The 22,882-nt window shown below is 34.6% G+C and overlaps 1 protein-coding gene and 1 pseudogene across 1 annotated transcript; both read left to right on the forward strand.

Moving 5' to 3' along the window:
* Positions 1-1,240: 1,240 nt before the first annotated feature.
* Positions 1,241-16,669, forward strand: LOC130797092 (G-type lectin S-receptor-like serine/threonine-protein kinase RLK1; annotated as a pseudogene).
* A 2,477-nt stretch (positions 16,670-19,146) lies between these two features.
* Positions 19,147-22,341, forward strand: LOC130797089 (G-type lectin S-receptor-like serine/threonine-protein kinase LECRK4). Its single transcript, XM_057659582.1, has one exon. The coding sequence runs from the start codon at positions 19,598-19,600 to the stop codon at positions 22,052-22,054; it is 2,457 nt and encodes an 818-aa protein (XP_057515565.1). The 5' UTR covers positions 19,147-19,597; the 3' UTR covers positions 22,055-22,341.
* Positions 22,342-22,882: the final 541 nt, after the last annotated feature.

A 22,882-nucleotide genomic window follows, 5' to 3' on the forward strand; every position in this document is an offset into this window, starting at 1 on the left:
ATGATAATTGAATGGTACCTCCAACAGGCTAACAGACCAACCAACCCTAAACAAGATACTCTTCTTAGAAGTCTAAGTCCAGCTAGACGGCTTCAACAGCCCTAAAATAACGTTACTAACGTTCAACATGACCAACGTAAGCTCTACTTTCTACTCCTCCGTTACGAAATAGCACAAAGATTAAGAAAATAAAAAATTAGATATTTTTAGTAAGTATTGTAAATGGGCTAAAATATAGGTTTTAATTTCACAAAGAGAATTAAATTTTAAGTTGTAATGAGGTAATATAGGTGAAGTCATGTATAAAAATAACAATTGAATGTATATAATAAGATGAATTAAAATAATACTTTTCCCGTTTCATAATACTCACTGCATATTAAAAGTAATATTATTCTATTTCTAATCTTGTTTCAGTAATTTCGACTCATGCATAAGAAATAATAGTCATATAAAATCTCTTAAAACCTAATTTTTAAAATTTGTAATTTTTATAATTCTTCGTTTAACAAAAACAATTTAATATCAAAATACATTATATTACACGAAAAAAAAATTAGCATGTAGTGAATAGGGGTGAAAGTATATGGAAAAATCAAAGGGCCGAAGTAGTATTTCTAGAATATAATATAACACCAGCAAGTTGGAGCATATTTATACAATGGAACCAAAAAACAAATGAAGTATACATGTGTATTATATTAGTTTATTATTAATATTGATTAAGTATTGACTAATACTTACGGAAAGAAAACTTCAAAGAAATTAAAAAAAAACCCATAGTAAATTGTAGGTTTATTGTTTATAAAAAAAGTGCAAAAATATGGTCATATCATAAAGATTTTAAAATTTATCGCAACAATATTACCCGCATCGTAAAGGTGTAAAAATACCACGTTTTAGGCCGTTTTGAGCAATATTTCATGGTTTAGGCCGGAAATTATATTTACCGCATTACTCCATTACCGTATAACTATATCCGTTACGCAAATATGACCATTGCCGTATTTTTACATTATGAAATTAATTAAAAATCGAACTCAGGACGTAGAATGCTAATTGAGAACTCATTATAAAACTAATCACCTAACTGCTCAATGCTCACATGATGAATCCAACTTCCAATAGTTCAATCCATCAGTTTATTAGAAAACTAAAGCTGAACAGTTTTTTTAGATTTATTACACAACTTGGGATATTTATTGACTAGCTCATAGCTTCATTGACTTAAAGAGTTGAAAAACACGTCTCATATTCACTACTTAAGAACCCAAAATTAGAAAGGTCTTTGCACCAAATAATTCAGAGACCAATGTCTAAGCCTATTTCTTGTACCATCTTCTTGTTAACACTAATAATCCTATTATTATCACCTACTGGTGCCCAAAATTCTGGCAATATAAAAGTTGGACAATCTCTCACAGCCACCATTAATGGCTCTTCATGGCTTTCACCTTCCGGTGAATTCGCCTTTGGTTTTTATAAACTGCCCAACACCGACAACCTCTTCTTGCTTGCTATCTGGTATGCCCACGTACCCGACACTGTTGTTTGGTATGCAAATTCGGGTAATCCTGTTCCTCAAGGATCATCAGTAAACTTAACTGTTACTGATGGCCTAATTCTTAGTGATCCTGAAGGACATAACTTATGGTACACCAGTACTTATTCAAGTTCCAATGGGGTGAGCTATGGTTTCATGAATGATACTGGGAATTTCTCCCTTAAAAGAAGTAATGATCAAAATCCAGTTTGGCAGAGCTTTGATCATCCAACAGACACTTTGGTGCCTGGTCAATCTTTGGAAATGAGTGTGGTGCTTAATTCTCGATTATCAGAAACTGATTACAGACCAGGAAGATTTCAGGTGCAAATAACCACAGATGGAAGCATGCAATTCAATGTCATGAACCTGAAAACTGGGTTTGCCTATGCTGCTTACCATATTAGTGATCCTGAGAATGCTGGGGAGGCTCAGAAATTGGTCTACAAAAAGTCCGGGTATGCGTACATCTTGAGAAAAAATGGATCAATGTATAATATGTTACCTGATGGTGGTTACACACCATCAAAAGATATCTATCAGAGAGCAACTTTGAGCCATGATGGGTTTTTAAATTGGTATTCTATTCCAAAAAGTTCCATTGACGATGGTTGGACAGTATTCCAGTCAGAACCGAAAGACTTGTGCGATACGCCAGCCGTGCCAAATGTAGGCACCGGAATATGTGGGTTTAACAGCTTATGCAGCATTGGAAATGACTCAAACCCTACATGTATGTGTCCACCCGGTTACAGCCTCCAAGATCCTAATGACATTTACAGTAGTTGTAAACCTGATTTCAAGCTAAGTAGTTGTGAAGAGTATGCAGAGAGAGCGAAGAAGGGAGAATATAAATTATTAAGCCTTCCAAATACTGATTTTATTTTTAATGATTATGAAAGGCTTAATTTTTCTGATGAAGCAGAATGTCAGAAAGCTTGCTTGAAAGATTGCTTCTGTGCTGCTGCCTCTTTCAGCCCAATTGGTGGTAGTCCTGGTTGTTGGAAAAAGAAAGCACCGCTGTATAATGGAAAAACAGACAGAAATGTACCAGTAATTTTTTGGATTAAGGTTGGAAATACAAACTTTTCTAGTGATCAATACAATCCTTATGATTCATTTCCTCCACTAAAGACAAACAATAATGTGAATTCATCATTCAAAGCACTGTTAGGTGGCTCTTTATCAGTTAATTTACTTCTCATAAGTGCGGTGGGTTTGGGAATTCTATTCATGAATCATAAGAAGAGATTGAGAGTATTTGACGGGAGTAAGAGAAAAACACTGAGGGAGTACCAAAATGTCCATTGTTTCAGCTACCAAGAGCTCAAAGAGGCAACAAATGACTTTGAGGAAGAGCTAGGAAGAGGATCTTTCGGGATAGTGTACAAGGGAATCATCAGCCAAGGAAATCCTCCAATCTATGTTGCTGTCAAGAAGTTAGATAGAATATCAGTTGATACCGATAAGGAATTCAAAACTGAAGTAAATGTGATTGGCCGGACTCATCACAAGAATCTGGTACAGCTAGTAGGATTTTGCAAGCAGGAAGACCAAAGGTTGTTGGTATACGAATATATGAGCAACGGTAGCTTAGCAGATTACCTATTTGGTGATTTAAGGCCAAGCTGGATTGAAAGGGTTCAAATTGCTCAAGGAATAGCAAGTGGGCTACTTTATTTGCATGAGGAATGCAGTACCCAGATCATTCATTGTGATATAAAGCCTCAAAACATACTTCTAGATGAATATCAGAATGCTCGTATATCTGATTTCGGGTTGGCAAAACTTTTGATCCTAAACCAAACCAATACAATTACAGCAATCAGAGGAACTAAAGGGTATGTTGCACCGGAATGGTTCAGAAACAAGCCTGTCACTGTGAAGGTAGACGTCTACAGTTTTGGGGTACTATTGTTAGAGATCATATGTTGTAGAAAAAGTGTATGTACTGAACTCGTTGAAGAGGGCGGAGCAATACTGACAGATTTTGCATTCGATTGCTACTTGTCCGACAGATTAGATTCACTTGTCAATGACGACATGGAGGCATTGAGCGACATAGCACGATTAAAAAGATTCGTGACAGTTGCCCTTTGGTGTGTCCAAGAAGACCCAAGTCATCGACCAACAATGCGAATGGTTACGCAAATGCTAGAGGGTCTAGCTGAAGTGCCAAATAACCCTCCTTGTTCAACATCATTTTCAACGACTAGCCAATGTTAAACCTTTCAGCTCGTCTTGGATGAGACCGTCTCATCATGAGACGGGCTTATACATTTAGTCTATTTTTCTAATTGATCGTTTTAAAATTGTAAATTTTTCATTTGTATGAGATCGTCTCATAATGAGACGGGCTTAAATATGACACCAGAATCCAAATTGTATTTAGTTTATATATTGTGCCCATCTTTTCTTAATTTTTGTGCCTGTATAAATGTATGAGAAAGAATTACAGTGAGAGATTTTTGATTTTGAGAGAGAATAGAGAAATTGAGAAGGAAGCAGTTGTATTGATTGAATTCCTTTTGATATCTTCTACAGCTCATGCTTACAAAAAAAGGGTATTTATATGTAGATACAAGTAGCGTATTACCAAGTATAATGTTCTGTTATTGCATAACAAAATGCTAACCAACTACTCCTGACTCTTCATCTAACATATCATCAGCCCCCCTCAAGCTGGGGATTGTATCTGGATACATGCCTAGCTTGGACTTCAGCTTGTTATGCTGTAATGACCCCAGAGGTTTGGTCATGATGTCTGCAAGCTGTTCTGCTGAAGAAGTATATGTCAACTGAATTAATCCTTCAAGAACTTTGTCACGAGTGAAGTGACAACCAATTTCTATGTGTTTGGTACGTTCGTGAAACACAGGATTTTTACCAATGTGAATAGCACTTTGATTATCACAATACAAGGTCACTGGTTGCAGACTAGGTTGTACTAAAACGGACACAGACACGGACACGGACACGACATGGGTACGGGAAAACGCCAACTTAAAAATGGCGGACACGGGGACACGAAAATGGTAATATAATAAATATATCAAATAATTTTACAATCTTTTATTTGATATTTGTAAATAAACACTTTAAAAACATAAAAATCACATAAAATGCAAATAAGAACCGAAATCACCCTCTTCATTTGTAGCATCACCATTTACATTGCATGAATCGGAGCCACTAGCCCTACTACTAGACATGATTGATCTCTTCAAATTCAAATAACCACAATTAAAGTCAATTAACTACACAGATATAACCAGCAAACCACACAGATTTACAATCCAAGACTATAATTTATTGAATTGAAATCAAAGTCAATTAACTACACAGATATTCATATAACTCCATCACATCAAGTACAACCTCAACAAAGTCACTTAACTTTTTGAATTGAAATCAAATATAGTGAACCAGCAAACCAGCAAACCACACAGATTTACAATCCAAGACTATAATTTATTGAATTGAAATCAAAGTCAATTAACTACACAGCTAGAAGATGAAATCAATGAAAACACCATGGATAGTCCCTGATTTCAGGATCATTTTTACTGGAAATTCCATTTAAAATTTCGATAAGTCGATCTCGAGATGCAAGCCTATACCTCCATCACAGCAAGTTCGCTCATCAAATAATGTTTCCGATTTTTACCAAAACAAAACATTATTTCACGTAGATTTTTAAACCCAATTTGCTCATCAAACTAGAAAATTCCAGGGTTTTTCAAACAAATAAATGGCTCCATATTACTTAGATTATAAAATCAAAGATGAACACAGTAATCGAATTCAATGGTCGAAAGAGCACATTACAAGAAATTAAGATTAAGAATTTAAGATTCACACTAAGATTAAAGATTAGAACAAGATTAATATTAGGATTTAGGATAAAGAGTGAAAATACCTTAAACAAAATCAAAAATTTCGATTTTTAGGGATTCTTTGATTGGATTCGAACAACCCACAGCCCACAGTGAAATTAGTCAGCAGCAGTTGCAGCACCGACTTCGAGTGTTTGTCTGTGATGGAGGAGCAGCCGTCGGTGGCGGTGGCGTGGTGGAGGTGGAGGAAGAGGTGTAGAGTTTTTAGGGTTAGAGGAGTGAGAGGCTGAGACCAAGAGAGGGAATTGCAATTGAGAGGGAAATGGAATTCGAGAAGCCTTCTGCCTGCTGCTGTACTCAGTTTTCAATTTTTTTTTTTTAATAACACACGTGCCCTTGCCGTGTCCGTCGCGTGTCCTTGCCGTGTCCGTCGCGTGTCCTTGCCGTGTCCACGTGTCCGAAAAAATATTAAAATATTGGACACTTCATTTGGCGTGTCAGACACGGAATTTCGCGTGTCCATCGCATGTCCGTGTCCGACACGTGTCCGACATGGGACACGTCTGTTCAGTGCCGTGTCCGTGTTTCCCAGGTTGCAGATTTGTCACACCCAATTCTGTAAGAAGTCTAACCAACCAAGTCGTCTCTGAAGATGCTGAAGCCATTGCTCGATATTCAGCTTCACTTGAGCTTTTGGAAAGAGTTGATTGCTTCTTAGATTTCCAAGACACTAGAGATTTGCCCAATAACAAGACATATCATGTTACTGATCTTCTAGTATTGGGGCATGCTGCCTAATCAGAGTCTGAGTATGCTGTCAAAGTCAAGTGATCTGTAGCATACAGAAGAATTCCTTGACCCAAGGTGTGTGAAACATATCTCAACACATGATGCAAGGCCTGTACATGATGTACTCTAGGCTGATGCATGAATTGACTTAGAGTCTGTATTGAAAAAGATAGGTCTGGTGTTGTGTGACTCAAGAAGTTCAACTTCCCTACTATCTTCCTGAAATGTGCAGGATCTGCATACAAGTCTCCATCATCAATCATAAGCTTCACATTTACAGGTAGAGGAGTTTTAGCCACCTTTGATACATCCATATTACAATCAAGAAGCAACTCCTTTGTGAATTTCTTTTGTGTCATCACAATACCATTCTGCAATTTACAGATTTCTATCCCCAAGAAATAATTCAGTGTTCCCAAGTCCTTGATACTGAACACTGAGTGTAAATGATTCTTGAACAATAAAATTTCTGCTTCATTTGAACCTGTCACTATTATATCATCAACATATATAACTGCTACTGTGATATCATCAACAACATCTTTGATGAACAAGGAATAGTCATTTTTAGATTGTTTATAACCCATATGCTGCAGTTCAGAATTTAACTTTGCATACCGCTGCCGTGAAGCTTGTTTAAGTCCATACAAAGACTTGGTAAGCTTGCAGACATAGTTGTTTGGATTGTCAACTCTTTGAGGAACTTTCATATAAACTTCTTCTATAAGTTCTCCATGCAGAAAAGCATTATTAATGTCCAATTGATACAAATTCCATTTCTTGCTTGCTGCCAAAGCCAATAAACACCTCACAGTGGCCATTTTAACCACTGGTGAAAAAGTTTCAAGATAATCAATTTCGTATTTTTGTGTAAATCCTTGAGCAACTAGCCTTGCTTTTAATCTTTCAATACTTCCATCTGCGTTAAGCTTCACCTTGTAAACCCATTTATAGCCAATTGCTTTCTTTCCTTTTGGTAAAGGCACCAACTCCCATGTATCATTAGCAACCAATGCATCTAACTCTTTGTTCATGGCTGCTATCCACCCTGCATCTTGAGAGGCTTCTAAGTAGCTAGTGGGTTCTGAAATTTCTGAGACCTTGTTTATCAGCACTTTCATTGGAGAAGGGAGGACATCAAATTGTACAATGTTACACCAATGAGTATGCAAAAAATCTGCTGCACACACATACTTATCCAAGTATGCAGGTCTTTTCTTTGGCCTGTCTTATTGTCTGGGTTGAGAAACAGTGTTAGGTATATTTTGTGGAGCTGAAGTATTTGAGCAATTGAAGGAACTAGGTTCTGCAGAAATAACAATGTTATCATGTTCTGCAATCAAAGTATCAGGGAAAATTTGAAATGGTTCTGGTATTGGGTAGTTCATGTCTAGGTCTAAGGGTGTGTTTATGGGAAGAAAAATGGGATATTTTGTGGTGTTGTCCTGTGTTTCATAGTGAAAAGGTAAATGTTTCTCATAAAAAATAACATGTCTAGAAACAATCATTCTTTTTGTCTCTAAATCATACACCTTAAAGGCTTTCTGATTTGGTGGATACCCCAATAGAACACAAGGTGAAGACTCTCATCAAATTTTGTTCTACCAGTTTTCAAAGTTGATACATAACACAAACAACCAAAAACCTTCAAGTGACTCAGATCTGGTTTCTTTCCATTCAACAACTCATATGGAGAAGCAAAATTCACTGAACTCAATGGCATTCTATTGATTACATGAGTAGCAGTTAACAAGCATTCACCCCAAAACCTTATAGGAACTCTAGACTAAAAATATAATGCCCTTGCAGTCTCTAATAAATGTCTGTGCTTCCTTTCCACAATTCCATTTTGCTGTGGAGTATCAGGACAAGATTTCTGATGTTTAATCCCATACTTTCTGTAAACAAGCAGAATATCGCCTTCACATAGCTCTTTGGCATTATCACTCCTTATACATAGCACTAGACTGTTGTATTGAGTCTTAATGAAAACAAGAAAATCAGAAATAATATTCACATCAGTTTTATTCCTCATAAGAAATGTCCATGTATTTCTTGAGAAATCATCTACAATGGTAAGAAAATAGCTAAAAGCATCATGAGTCTTATTCTTATATGGACCCCATGTATCTATATGAAGTAATTCAAAACATTTCTCAGCTTTAGACAAACTTACAGGAAAAGGTTTTCTCGTATGCCTAGCCTTATGACAAACTTGACAAATCACCTGACTTCCTACTTTACTGTCAAAAACAGAACTAATTAGATGCAACTTATTGAAAGGCATATGTCCCATTCTAAGGTGCCAAAGTTTTGCATCTTCAGCAATTTTACCAACTTTAGCTGCATCTGCAACTGCAACCTCTTGAGTCTCTATCTTCTCTGACTTTACCATAGTTCTGCCATCAACAGCATATAACCCAGATACCAATTTACCAAGCACCACTGACTGACTCAAAGTTGGTCCCTGAATTATGCATTTATCATGAGTAAAAACTATCTCACAATTTAAATCTCTGCATAATCTATGAGTAGAGGTCAAATTGAACTTCAACCCAGGCACATGTAAAACATTCTGCAATTCTATACCATTATCAAAAAGCACAGTTCCAATATGTTCAACTGTCACATGCTTACCATCAGCAATAGTAATTGTGTTTGGACTTTTATCAAACACTTTATAATTCTCAAACAAATCTAAACTTGAACAAATATGGTCTGTAGCACCACTGTCAACAATCCAATTTTGATTTGAACAAGTTAAGAGACATGTACTTGCCACATGTACTTGAGATTTATCTGATCCCTAAGTCTGTAGAGCCTTAAGAATATTGCTGAATTGATCTGAAGAGATATGAGTAACATTAACTGCTATCTCCTCATTTCTTTCTTCCATTTGAGCTACTGCTGTAACCTTCTTGACTTTTCCTTTAGCAAAAGTTAAAGGATATCCATGGAGCTTAAAACATTTTTCAATTGTATGTCCAGGAATTCTACAATGTTCACAGTAAGGTCTCTTCCCTGCTATCACCAATCTGTTTCCATTAGATGACGGAAAAGTCATCCTAGAACCTTGATAATGATTCTTGTAGTTCCTTTTATAATCTGCAGCAAACACCATAGTTCTATTGCTTGATTCTTCATCAATCAAGCTTGCTTGCCTCTGTTTTTCTTCTTGTCTGAGCAGTTTATATGCCATAGAAATGGTTGGCAAAGGCTGCATCATCAAGATATTAGTTCTTACAGCAGTAAACTTATTATCTAGCTTCATAATCAATTGTATCAGCCTTTCTTCTTGCTGTTGTTTCATGAAAGTTTGATTACAAGTACAGCCAGCACTTGTACAAGAAGGCAATGGATTTATCTGATTGATTTGATCCCAAATAGCCTTCATTTGAGTGAAAAACTCTGTAATAGAAGTTTCTTGATCTTGTTTCAAATCTGTTAAAGATTGCTGCAAAGTGTATAATTGAGGTCCTGAGGTCTGAGAAAACCTCTCCTCAAGATCCTTCCATATTTCTTGAGAAGAAGTTAAAAACAAAACACTCCTAGCAATCGAACTTTCCAAGGATCTCAAAATGTAAGAAATGATTATAGCATCACATCTTTTCCATGCACTACAAGTTGGATCATCTTCAGTGGGTTTCGGCAAGCTTCCATCAATGAACCCTAATTTATTTTTCGTCGCGAGTGCAATGATCATACTTCTCTTCCATTCTCCATAAGCTTCACCAGGAAATTTTTCAGAAATAATAGGCAAGGCAGTATTCTCAGATGGATTAATGTAATAAAGTAAAGTTGGATCATAAGTTACTGCAATTGACGAATTTGTCGCCATTTTCAAGCAAAAAGAAAAAGAAATGATTTCTTGTAGGAATCTTCAGAAATTCGAAGCTACTATAATTGATTCCACTGTAATAATCGAGAGATTTAAAGATCTTTAAACTCCCGCTCTGATACCATGAGAAGAATTACAGTGAGGGATTTTTGATTTTGAGAGAGAAACTAAAGGTTACCCCTATTTTGGCAAAGATGCGTGAAAATAAATTGAGATGACTTGGGTATGTGCAGATAAAGACTTTTAACGTTCCCGAGAGTTGGATCAAAAGCATTATAGTTTAGGGCAAGAGAAATCGAGGAAGACCTAGGATAACGTTGGAAAAACAAATAAAGAACGACTTGCATGACCTACACATCTCTGAAGACCCGACCAGGGATATAGGTATTTGGAGGCACCTTATCCATGTCTTAGACTACTAATACTTTTTTGATACCAGTTGGTGTTCTTGTTTTTGACTTTACCTTTCTACATAGCATTCTTTTATTCGTTTTACTTATTTTATATTTATATGTATTTTGTTTATTCTTATGTTTTTTCTACTAAGGTTTTTTCTGTGGATTCATCTGTGAATCTTTTTCGAGCCGAGTGGCTCTTTATCAGCACTCTCCTTTATGGGTATGAATTTTCGCCTTCCATCCCTTCCCAGAATCTGATCATAGTTTCTATGAGAGGGATACACTGGGTATAGAGGTGTTCATGGGCGGGTAGGGGACTAGGTTTGCCCATAGAAACCTACCCACAGGCCTAACATTTTAAAAGCCCACCCGCTTTAGCGGACTTACTTTATTTGCCGCTACTCGCCCTCTTTATTTGCGAGCGGGACCCGCAGATAAACAGATTTTTATTTATAATTAATTAAAAACATCGTAATGTGATTTGGTCACATTCATTGCCAATATAAAAACTAAAAAAAATACAAAGCCTAAAGTTAATTCTTTACAACAATTCAAATAATATGATAGTACATTATCCAACGTTTTTTTTTTTTTTTGAGATGGCATTATCCAAAGTTAAGTTTGATATCATAAGAAAAATAGACAAAATTTGCAAAAATGGTATGCAAAATATTGAAAATAAGAATAATTAATATGCAACTCATAATTATAACGAACTCTAAAGAGCAAAAAAAGAAAAATTAAAGAAAAAAGTCAATTAATAAAGCATAAATATATCAATCTCATAAAATAAAGATTAGAAATTATATATATTTATAAAATAAGCGGGAGGATGGGTTCATCCGTGGGTATTATTTTTGTGCCGCTACCCGCCAGTTTAATTTAGCGGGTGAGTAGTACTCACCAAAATTTAAAAAATTTTCCAAAATTGTTGTCCAAGCTCACCCGTTTTTCGAGTCTGGTGGGTAGCCCGTCCATGAACAACTTTAACTAAGTATGATAATGATGATGATAAATGTCAATCGATTAATTTGATTTTAACTTACAAAAGATTAAATTCGTTTGAATTAATGATGTAGGCAAAAATAAAAAATGTTGATCGATGAATTTCGTTTTAATAAAAATAAACAAAAATAATTTTGTTATAATTAACAACATAGACACAACCAATCAATTAATTTTGTTTTGATGGGAAAAGGTTTTAAAAATAAAATTCATGTTAATTAAAGTAAGCACAAAGTAGACACAATGCAGAACAAAAGAAGCATCCAAGTCCAATTATTTACCTAACGTTACTCGATCAATTATGCTTCCACTCTACAATCCTATTCTGTTGTAGAGTATCTCTAATATACTTGTTTGCACCACTAAAACTTTTTCTCATAAAACTGTGATACTTCTATTATTTACTCTAAAGTGTTATCAACTTCAATAGTTTGAATAAATTTACCAAAATGTGTCTCTAAATCAGCATAAAATTGCTTAAAACAACTAAAAAAAATTAAACTTTTATTTAATCATAAATACCCATGTGTACCTAATGAAATCATCTATAAGAGTACTAAACCTAATACATTTAAATCTTGCCTTAAATTTCAGAGGTTCCAAATAACAATATGCAAAAGTTGAAAAGAATTACAAGTTGTTTTTATTGAACTTCTTGCAAAAGCATTTCTAATTTGCTTTTTCAAGGGGCAAATAGTACAAAGATGATCCTTGTTAACATTCTTTCTTACACGATAAGGAAACAAAAAACAATTTTGCTTAATTGGTAAATGGCTTAGCATTTTATGCCATAATTCGGCTTTATTTACACTTTCAGTGTTAGAAAACTGAACACTAAGACTAGCTATATCAACACTATTTGTGACATGTTGTTCTAAACACAAACTTTCTTTACACGCTTGATTCAACACTTAGTATAAATCTTATTGTACGTATTATCCTTTTGAATGTTAGGTGAAAAAGTAATGCTGAGTGAGAATAAAATTGGGATAAAATAGAGGATGATTGGGGTACCATAGAACATTTAATGTAACATTATTACATCGATAATTATATGTTACTTCATAAATCCGGTTATAATAGTAAATTAATCTTGTTACATACTAATCATAGTTTAAACTAATCGAATGTATTTTATCTCTATAATTTGTCTCAATTATATATATTTCCTCCGTTTTATAATACTTCCTACATTTTCTATTTTTGACAATTTCATATTACTTACTAAATTTTTATTTTTAGTAATAAAACAATCATTAACTTTTTTCCACTCTTCAATTAAAAATTAAAATTCAGGGTATAATTGTAGTTTATATATTATGCCAATCTTTTTTAAATTTTTGTGCCTATACAAATATAGCAACAAAAACAGAACATAGAAAATACAACAATTACACTTAATCAACCAATCAACCAATCAACCAATCAACCCATATGGAGACCTATAATGGAGGGTATTTGTTGTATTGTAGTGACTAGTTTGACCCGATTTGTGCCCATGCTCGAATAAGCAAATGAGATTTCAGAATGTATCTCAGTTCTTAGCATAATGAGGGAGGCCTTTTACGATAGCCACCTCTGAACCTTCCTAGAATAATCAGACCAATCAAGACATCTGGATGATAATTGAATTGCACCACCAACAGCAACAGACCAACCAACCCTAAACAAAAAACTATTCTTAGAAGTCTAAGTCCAGCTAGACGGCTTCAACACCCCTAAAATAAGGTTACTAATAAGCTCTACTTTCTACTCCTCCATTACGGCACAAAAATTAAGAAAAATAAAAAATTAGATATTTTTTAGTAGGTATTGTAAATGGGCTAAAATATAGGTTTTAATTTCGCAAAGAGAATTAAATTCTAGGTTGTAGTGAGGTATTATAGGTGAAGTCATGTGTAAAAATAATAATTGAATGAATATAATGAGATGAATTAAAATAATACTTCCCTCGTTTCATAATACTCATTGCATTTCAATAGTAACATCATTCATTTCTAATTTTGTTTCAGTAACTTGTGCATAAGAAATAATATAGTCATATAAAATCTCTTAGAGCCTAATTTTAAAAATATATAATTTTCATAATTCTTTGTTTAAAAAAAAATTTGATATCAAAATACATTAAGTTACACAAAAAAAATATAGCAAGTAGTGAATAGGGATGTATATGGAAAAATCAAGGGGCGGAAGTAGTATTTCTAGAATATAACACCAGCAAGTTGGAGTATATTTAAAAAAGAAAATTTGAAACAAATAAGTAAAAAGTTATAAAAAAGTCATATAATAACTAACTTTTGAAAATAATTCCTAAAGTAAATAGTTTTTATTCAAATTTGTGCTTTGATACCTGTTCGCACATACAAATAGCAGTTCATTACTGAATTGAGTCATGCAGTTCATTACTGAATTGAGTCACGCAGTTCATTATTGAATTGTGTCACTCCGCTGTTAGTAATAGCGGCGCATTGCTGAGCTGATTTCCTTTGACTCAGCTTAAAACTAAGCCGCTGTTATTAATATCAGGCGTTAGTTGACATAAATTCCAAGTATTTTGAAAATTAAATATGAAGAAAAATAAGTATTTATAGTCAACTATGATTGAATATGAAGAAATGGAAATAAAAATTGGGTAATGAAGAAAAATAAGAAAGATTTAAGAATAAACAAGATAAACGTATCTGGAATTTTGAAGATTTCAATCAGAAATGGGGGAAGTTCCAAATCCAAAGAATTAAAAAAATTTAAAGTTTTGAGGAGAGTGATAAGTTTAGGTCAGAAAAGATTAAATAAATGTGAGATGAGAATCGTGTTTGAAAATTGATTTGGGGTAACTGATTTGGAGAAGAAGTCTGGAATTTATGTCGACTAACACCCGTTGTTGATAAGAACGGCTTAATTTCTAAGCTGAGTCGAAGAAAGTCGGCTTAATAATGGGCCGCTTTTGCTAATAGTGGCTGATTGCTAAGCTGCCTTTCTTTGACTCAACTCAGTGATAGGCCTCTGTTTGTAAATGCGAACAAATACCAAAGCACAAATTTGGATAAAAACTACTTTGAGAATTATTTTCAAAAGTTGGCAATTATTTGACTTTTTTATAATTTTTGGCTTATTTGTTTCAAATTTTGGTTAAACAATGGAACCAAAAAAACAAATGTATATATGTGTATTATATTAGTTTATTATTAAAATTGACTGAGTATTGACCAATACTTACGACAAGAAAACTTTAAAGAAAATTTAAAAGAAACCCATAGTAAATAATAGGTTTATTGTTTACAAGAAAAGTGCAAAAATAAGGTCATATCATATTTGCCGTATCGTACAGATTTTAAAATTTATCGCACCGATATTATCCGTATCGTAAAGGTGTAAAAATACCACGTTTTTTGCCGTTTCAAGCGACATTTTATGGTTTAGGCCGGAAATTATATTAACCGCATCACTCCATTACCGTATAACCATGTCCGTTACGCAAATATGACCATTACCGTATTTTTATATTACAAAATTAATTAAAAATCGAACTCAGGACGTAGAATGCTAATTGAGAACTCATTATAAAACTAATCACCTAACTGCTCAATGCTCACATGATGAATCCAACTTCCCATAATTCAATCCATCAGTTTATTAGAAAACTAAAGCTGAACAGTTTTTTTAGATTTATTAAACAACTTGGGATATTTATTGACTAGCTCATAGCTTCATTGACTTCAAAGAGTTGAAAAACACGTCTCATATTCACTACTTAAGAACCCAAAATTAGAAAGGTTTTTAAGGGAAAAAAATCAATACAAAAGTTGCACCAAATAATTCTGAGACCAATCTCTAAGCCTATTTCTTGTACCATCTCCTTTTTAACAACACTAATAATCCTATTATTATCACCGGCTGATGCCCAAAATTCTGGCAATATAACAGTAGGACAATCTCTCACAGCCACCATTAATGGCTCTTCATGGCTTACTATATTGGTGAACCTGAAAACTGGGTTTGCCTATGCCGCTTACTATATTGGTGATCCTAAGAATGCTGGGGAGGCTCAGAAATTGGTCTACAATATGTCCGGGTATGCGTACATCTTGAGAAAAGATGGATCAATGTATAATATGTATAATATGCGTACATCTTTCGGGATAGTGTACAAGGGAATCATCAGCCACGGAAATCCTCCAATCTGTGTTGCTGTCAAGAAGTTGGATAGAATATCAGGTGATACCGATAAGGAATTCAAAACTGAAGTAAATGTGATTGGCCGGACTCATCACAAGAATCTGGTACAGCTAGTAGGATTTTGCAAGCAGGACGACCAAAGGTTGTTGGTATACAAATATATGAGCAACGGTAGCTTAGCAGATTACTTATTTGGTGATTTAAGGCCAAGCTGTATTGAAAGGGTTCAAATTGCTCAAGGAATAGCAAGTGGGCTACTTTATTTGCATGAGGAATGCAGTACCCAGATCATTCATTGTGATATAAAGCCTCAAAACATATACTTCTAGATGAATATCAGAATGCTCATATATCTGATTTCGGGTTGGTAAAACTTTTGATCCTAAACCAAACCAATACAATTACAGCAATCAGAGAAACTAAACGGTATGTTGCACCGGAATGGTTCAGAAACAAGCCTGTCACTGTGACGGTAGACGTCTACAGTTTTGGGGTACTATTGTTAGAGATCATATGTTGTAGAAAACGTGTATGAGCTGAACTCGTTGAAGAGGGCGGAGCAATACTGACAGATTTTGCATTCGATTGCTACTTGTCCGACAGATTAGATTCACTTGTCAATGACGACATGGAGGCATTGAGCGACATAGCACGATTAAAAAGACTCGTGACAGTTGCCCTTTGGTGTGTCCAAGAAGACCCAAGTCATCGACCAACAATGCGAATGGTTACGCAAATGCTAGAGGGTCTAGCTGAAGTGCCAAATAACCCTCCTTGTTCAACATCATTTTCAACGACTAGCCAATGTTAAACCTTTCAGCTCGTCTTGGATGAAACCGTTCATCATGAGACTGGCTTATATATTTAGTCTATTTTTCTAATTGATCGTTTTAAAATTGTATTTTTTCCATTTGTATGAGATCGTCTCACAATAAGATGGGCTTATGTATGACACCATAATCCAAATATTATAAAGAGGGTCTTTTTTTTCATTTTTCCTAAAGCTTATAAAATTTCAAAAACGACAGTAATTTGTAGATGTATATATTCTCATCTCAACATATTTATTGAGCTTTAAGAAATATTGAACCTTGTATACACCACTGCAGCGTGACAAAGCAGAGTACAAGCACACATAAGCTCGGTTGTTAAAAGAGTATGTAGGTGGGATCAAGTACAAATTTTTTGTTAATAGAAAAGGGCAAGGCAGCATATATCGCATCATTCTAAACCCAGTCTAAATGAAAGTCACTTGAAATTGGGTATTATACTATATAATCAGAAAAGCTCCCCTATTCTTTTCTATCCTAAGCTTACTAATCACTACTCTCTTAGTTGGTAAAATGCATGTGGGTAAAAATTTTATACCCATGCCAGCCAACGTGAGTATATATCCAATACTATCCCCGCTCACTTCACCCGCCTTATCTCTACCCACCTTAATCGCCTCATACCCACTTCTCCGCCTTATACCCACTTTATACCCGTCACCTTAGCTACCTCATAACCACTAGTGAATATCGCTTATTTCGGTGTTTATCAGTGGTGTTATACAATCGGTTTACGCACTAATGAAGAATTTTATACTGGAGCTCTTTTTCTATTATTTCTTTCTGTTATATCTTTACTAGGGGTTGGTTTAAACCACACTATATCGAAATCTTATTCGATAGATAAGATCGAAACTCATTCCGTTTTGAAATTAAAGAAAATAAAGATATAAAAAATGGCTTTTATTTGTTGTGAGTTGTAATAAAAGTTTTCGACTCTCTGGGAGGAAAAGACTAGCCAATTTATTCAGCTAGGAATACAAAGATTTAATTGAAAATCGACAAATTCATGCAGAGTTTTAAGAAAAAAAAAAATGAAAGGTCAACTGTTCCAATTGTATCTCTATCAAATTTGAATATCAGAATTTTCTCCATCCATACCCATCCCCATAACCGCCTATACCCACTTGAGTTTTATCAACTCTATTAGTTTAAATAAATTTGACAAAAATATATCTCTAAATAAGCGTAAAATTACTTTAAAAAGCTAAAAAAATCAAAATTTTTGTTCAACCATAAACACCCATGTGTACCCAATAAAATCATTCACAAAGATAATAAACATAGTATATTTAAATTCAGCTTAAATTTCAGAGGTCCCAAATATCAATGCAAAAGTTGGAAAGAATTAAAGTTTTTATTTAACTTGCAAAAACATTTCTAGTTTACTTTTTCAAGCGGCAAACTGTACAAAGATGATCCTTGTTAACATTTTTTCTTACATGATAAGAAAACAAAAAGCAATTTTGCTTGAATGGTAAATGACTTAGCCATTTATGCCATAATTCGGATTATTTACAATTTCAGTGTCAGAAAACTGAACACTAAGAATAGCTATATCAACACTATTTGTAACAGGTTGTTCTAAACACAACTTTTCTTTACACGCTTGATTCTAACACTTAGTATAAACCTTATTGTACATATTATCCTTTTGAATGGTAGGTGAAAAAGTACTGTTGAGTGAGAATAAAATTGGGATAAAATAGAGGATGATTGGGGTAACATAGAACATTTAATGTACTTTTATCCGATCGATAGTTATGTGTTACCTCATTAAATCTTATTATAATATTAGTAAATTAATCTTATTAGATACTAATTACAGTTAATTTCTAGTAAATATGGACCACTTAAACGAATCAAATGTATTTTGTCTCTACAATTCGTCTCGACCATATATATACATATATAGCAATTACACTTGATCAACCAATCATTTCATATGGAGACCTATAATAAAGAATATTTGTTGTATTGTATAGACTAGTTTGACCCGATTTGTGCCCATGCTCGAAAAGGCAAATGAGATTTCAGAATGTATATCTCAGATCTTGGCATAATGAATGAGGCCTTTTACGATAGCCATCTCTGAACCTTCCTAGAAAGATCGGACCAATCAAGACATCTAAATGATAATTGAATGGTACCTCCAACAGGCTAACAGACCAACCAACCCTAAACAAGATACTCTTCTTAGAAGTCTAAGTCCAGCTAGACGGCTTCAACACCCATAAAATAACGTTACTAACATTCAACATGACCAAAGTAAGCTCTACTATCTACTCCGTTACGAAATAGCACAAAGATTAAGAAAAACAAAAAATTAGATATTTTTAGTAGGTATTGTAAATGGGCTAAAATATAGGTTTTAATTTCGCAAAGAGAATTAAATTCTAAGTTGTAATGAGGTATTATAGGTAAAGTCATGTATAAAATAACAATTGAGTGAATATAATAAAATGAATTAAAATAATACTTTCCCCATTTTATAATACTCACTGCATATCAATAGTAATATTATTCTATTTCTAATCTTGTTTCAGTAATTTCGACTCGTGCATAAGAAATAATATAGTCATATAAAAATCTCTAAAAATCTAGTTTTTTTAATATGTAATTTTTATAATTCTTTGTGTAACAAAAAAAATTTAATATCAAAATACATTATATTACACGAAATAAAATATAACATGTAGTGAATAGGGGTGAAAGTATATGGAAAAATCAAAGGGCCGAAGTAGTATTTCTAGAATATAACACCAGCAAGTTGGAGTATATTTATACAATTGAACCAAAAAACAAATGAAGTATACATGTGTATTATATTAGTTTATTATTAATATTAATGAAGTATTGACTAATACTTACGACAAGTAAACTTCAAAGAAATTTTAAAAGAATGCTAATTAATTAAAATAAAGCTAATTGAGAACTCATTATAAAACTAATCACCTAACTGCTCAATGCTAACACGATGAATCCAACTTCCAATGATTCAATCCATCACTATATTAGAAAAATAAAGCTGAACAGTTTTTTTAGATTTATTACACTACTTGGGATATTTATTGACTAGCTCATAGCTTCATTGACTTCAAAGAGTTGAAAAACACGTCTCATATTCACTACTTAAGAACCCAAAATTAGAAAGGTTTTTCCACCAAATAATTCAGAGACCAATGTCTGAGCCTATTTCTTGTACCATCTTCTTGTTAACACTAATAATCCTATTATTATCACCTACTGGTGCCCAAAATTCTGGCAATATAACAGTAGGACAATCTCTCACAGCCACCATTAATGGCTCTTCATGGCTTTCACCTTCCGGTGAATTCGCCTTCGGTTTTTATATACTGCCCAACACCAACAACCTCTTCTTGCTTGCTATCTGGTATGCCGACATACCCAACACTGTTGTTTGGTATGCAAATTCGGGTAATCCTGTTCCTCAAGGATCATTAGTAAAGTTAACTGTTACTGATGGCCTAATTCTTAGTGATCCTCAAGGACATAACTTATGGAACACCAGTACTTATTCAAGAAGTTCCAATGGAGTGAGCTATGGTTTCATGAATGATACTGGGAATTTCTCCCTTAAAAGAAGGAATGATCAAAATCCAGTTTGGCAGAGCTTTGATCATCCAACAGACACTTTGGTGCCTGGTCAATCTTTGAAAATGAGTGTGGTGCTTAATTCTCGATTATCAGAAACTGAGTACAGACCAGGAAGATTTCAGGTGCAGATAACCAATGATGGAAAAATGCAATACTATGTCATGAACCTGAAAACTGAGATTGCCTATACTGCTTACCATATTAGTGATCCTTCGAATGCTGGGAACACTCAGAAATTGGTCTACAATGAGTCCGGGTATATGTACATCTTGAGAAAAGATGGATCTATGTATAATATGTTACCTGATGGTTACACACCATCAGAAGATGTCTATCAGAGAACAACTTTGAGCCATGATGGGGTTTTAAAGTGGTATTCTATTCCAAAAAGTTCCATTGACGATGGTTGGAAAGTATTCCAGTCAGAACCGGGTGACTTGTGCAATACGCCAAGCGCGCCAAATGTAGGCACCGGAATATGTGGGTTTAACAGCTTATGCAGCATTGGAAATGATTTAAACCCTACATGTATGTGTCCACCCGGTTACAGCCTCCAAGATCCTAATGACATTTACAGTAGTTGTAAACCTGATTTCAAGCTAAGTAGTTGTGAAGAGTATGCAGAAAGAGCGAAGAAGGGAGAATATAAATTATTACGCCTTCCAAATACTGATTTTATTTATAATGATTATGAAAGGCTTAATTCTTCTGATGAAGCAGAATGTCAGAATGCTTGCTTGAAAGATTGCTTCTGTGCTGCTGCCTCTTTCAATCCAAATGGTGGTAGCATTGGTTGTTGGAAAAAGAAAACACCACTGTATAATGGAAAAACAGATAGAAATGTGCAGGATATTTTTTGGATTAAGGTTGGAAATACAAACCTTACTAGTGATCAATACAATCCTAATGATTCATTTCCTCCTCTAAAGACAAAAAATAAGGTGAATTCATCATTCAAAGCACTGTTAGGTGGCTCCTTATCAGTTAATTTACTTCTCATAAGTGCAGTGGGTTTGGGAATTCTATTCATGAATCATAAGAAGAGATTGAGAGTATTTGATGAGAGTAAGAGAAAAACACTGAGGGAGTACCGAAATGTCCATTGTTTCAGCTACCAAGAGCTCAAAGAGGCAACAAATGACTTTGAGGAAGAGCTAGGAAGAGGATCTTTCGGGATAGTGTACAAGGGAATCATCAGCCAAGGAAATCCTCCAATTTGTGTTGCTGTCAAGAAGTTGGATAGAATATCAGGTGATACCGATAAGGAATTCAAAACTGAAGTAAATGTGATTGGCCGGACTCATCACAAGAATCTGGTACAGCTAGTAGGATTTTGCAAGCAGGAAGACCAAAGGTTGTTGGTATACGAATATATGAGCAACGGTAGCTTAGCAGATTACCTATTTGGTGATTTAAGGCCAAGCTGGATTGAAAGGGTTCAAATTGCTCAAGGAATAGCAAGTGGGCTACTTTATTTGCATGAGGAATGCAGTACCCAGATCATTCATTGTGATATAAAGCCTCAAAACATACTTCTAGATGAATATCAGAATGCTCGTATATCTGATTTCGGGTTGGCAAAACTTTTGATCCTAAACCAAACCAATACAATTACAGCAATCAGAGGAACTAAAGGGTATGTTGCACCGGAATGGTTCAGAAACAAGCCTGTCACTGTGAAGGTAGACGTCTACAGTTTTGGGGTACTATTGTTAGAGATCATATGTTGTAGAAAAAGTGTATGTCCTAAACTCATTGAAGAGGGCGGAGCAATACTGACAGATTTTGCATTCGATTGCTACTTGTCCGACAGATTAGATTCACTTGTCAATGACGACATGGAGGCATTGAGCGACATAGCACGATTAAAAAGATTCGTGACAGTTGCCCTTTGGTGTGTCCAAGAAGACCCAAGTCATCGACCAACAATGCGAATGGTTACGCAAATGCTAGAGGGTCTAGCTGAAGTGCCAAATAACCCTCCTTGTTCAACATCATTTTCAATGACTAGCCAATGTTAAACCTTTCAGCTCGTCTTAGATGAGACCGTTTCATCATGAGACGGGCTTATATATTTAATCTATTTTTTTAATTGATCGTTTTAAATTGTATTTTCTTCATTTGTATTAGATCGTCTCATAATGAGACGGGCTTATATATGAGACCAGAATCCAAATATTATAAAGCAGGTCTTTTTTTTCATTTTTCCTAAAGCTTATAAAATTTCAAAAACGACAGTAATTTGAAGATGTATATATTCTAATCTCAACATATTTATTGAGCTTTAAGAAATATTGAACCTTGTATACACCACTGCAGCATGACAAAGCAGAGAGTACAAGCACGCATAAGCTCGGTTGTTAAAAGAATATGTAGGTGGGATCAAGTACAAATTTTTTGTTAATAGAAAAGGGCAAGGCAGCATATATCGCACCATTCTAAACCCAATCTAAATGAAAGTCACTTGAAATTAGGTTATTACACAATATAATCAGAAAAGCTCCCCTTTTCTTTTCTATCCTAAGCTTACTAATCACTACTCTCTTAGTTGGTAAAATGGATGTGGGTAAAAATTTTATACCCATGCCAGCCAACGTGAGTATATATCCAATACTATCCCCGCTCACTGCACCCGCCTTATCTCTACCCACCTTAATCGCCTCATACCCACATCTATGCCCTATACCCGCCTTATACCCATCACCTTAACTACCTTATAACCGCTTTTTCTCCATCCATACCCATCCCCCCATAACCGCCTCATACCCACTTGATTTTTATAGAAAAAAGCAAAAAATGCACTACTAAAATACACAAACTAAAATGAGCATATTCCACCTAAATTGCAG

This window comes from Amaranthus tricolor, chromosome 12, assembly GCF_026212465.1.
Source record: "Amaranthus tricolor cultivar Red isolate AtriRed21 chromosome 12, ASM2621246v1, whole genome shotgun sequence".
Classification (NCBI taxonomy): Eukaryota; Viridiplantae; Streptophyta; class Magnoliopsida; order Caryophyllales; family Amaranthaceae; genus Amaranthus; species Amaranthus tricolor.

Excerpts from the sequence above, each read along its gene's own strand:
- LOC130797089 (XM_057659582.1), top strand. The coding sequence starts at position 19,598 with ATGTCTGAGCCTATTTCTTGTACCATCTTCTTGTTAACACTAATAATC.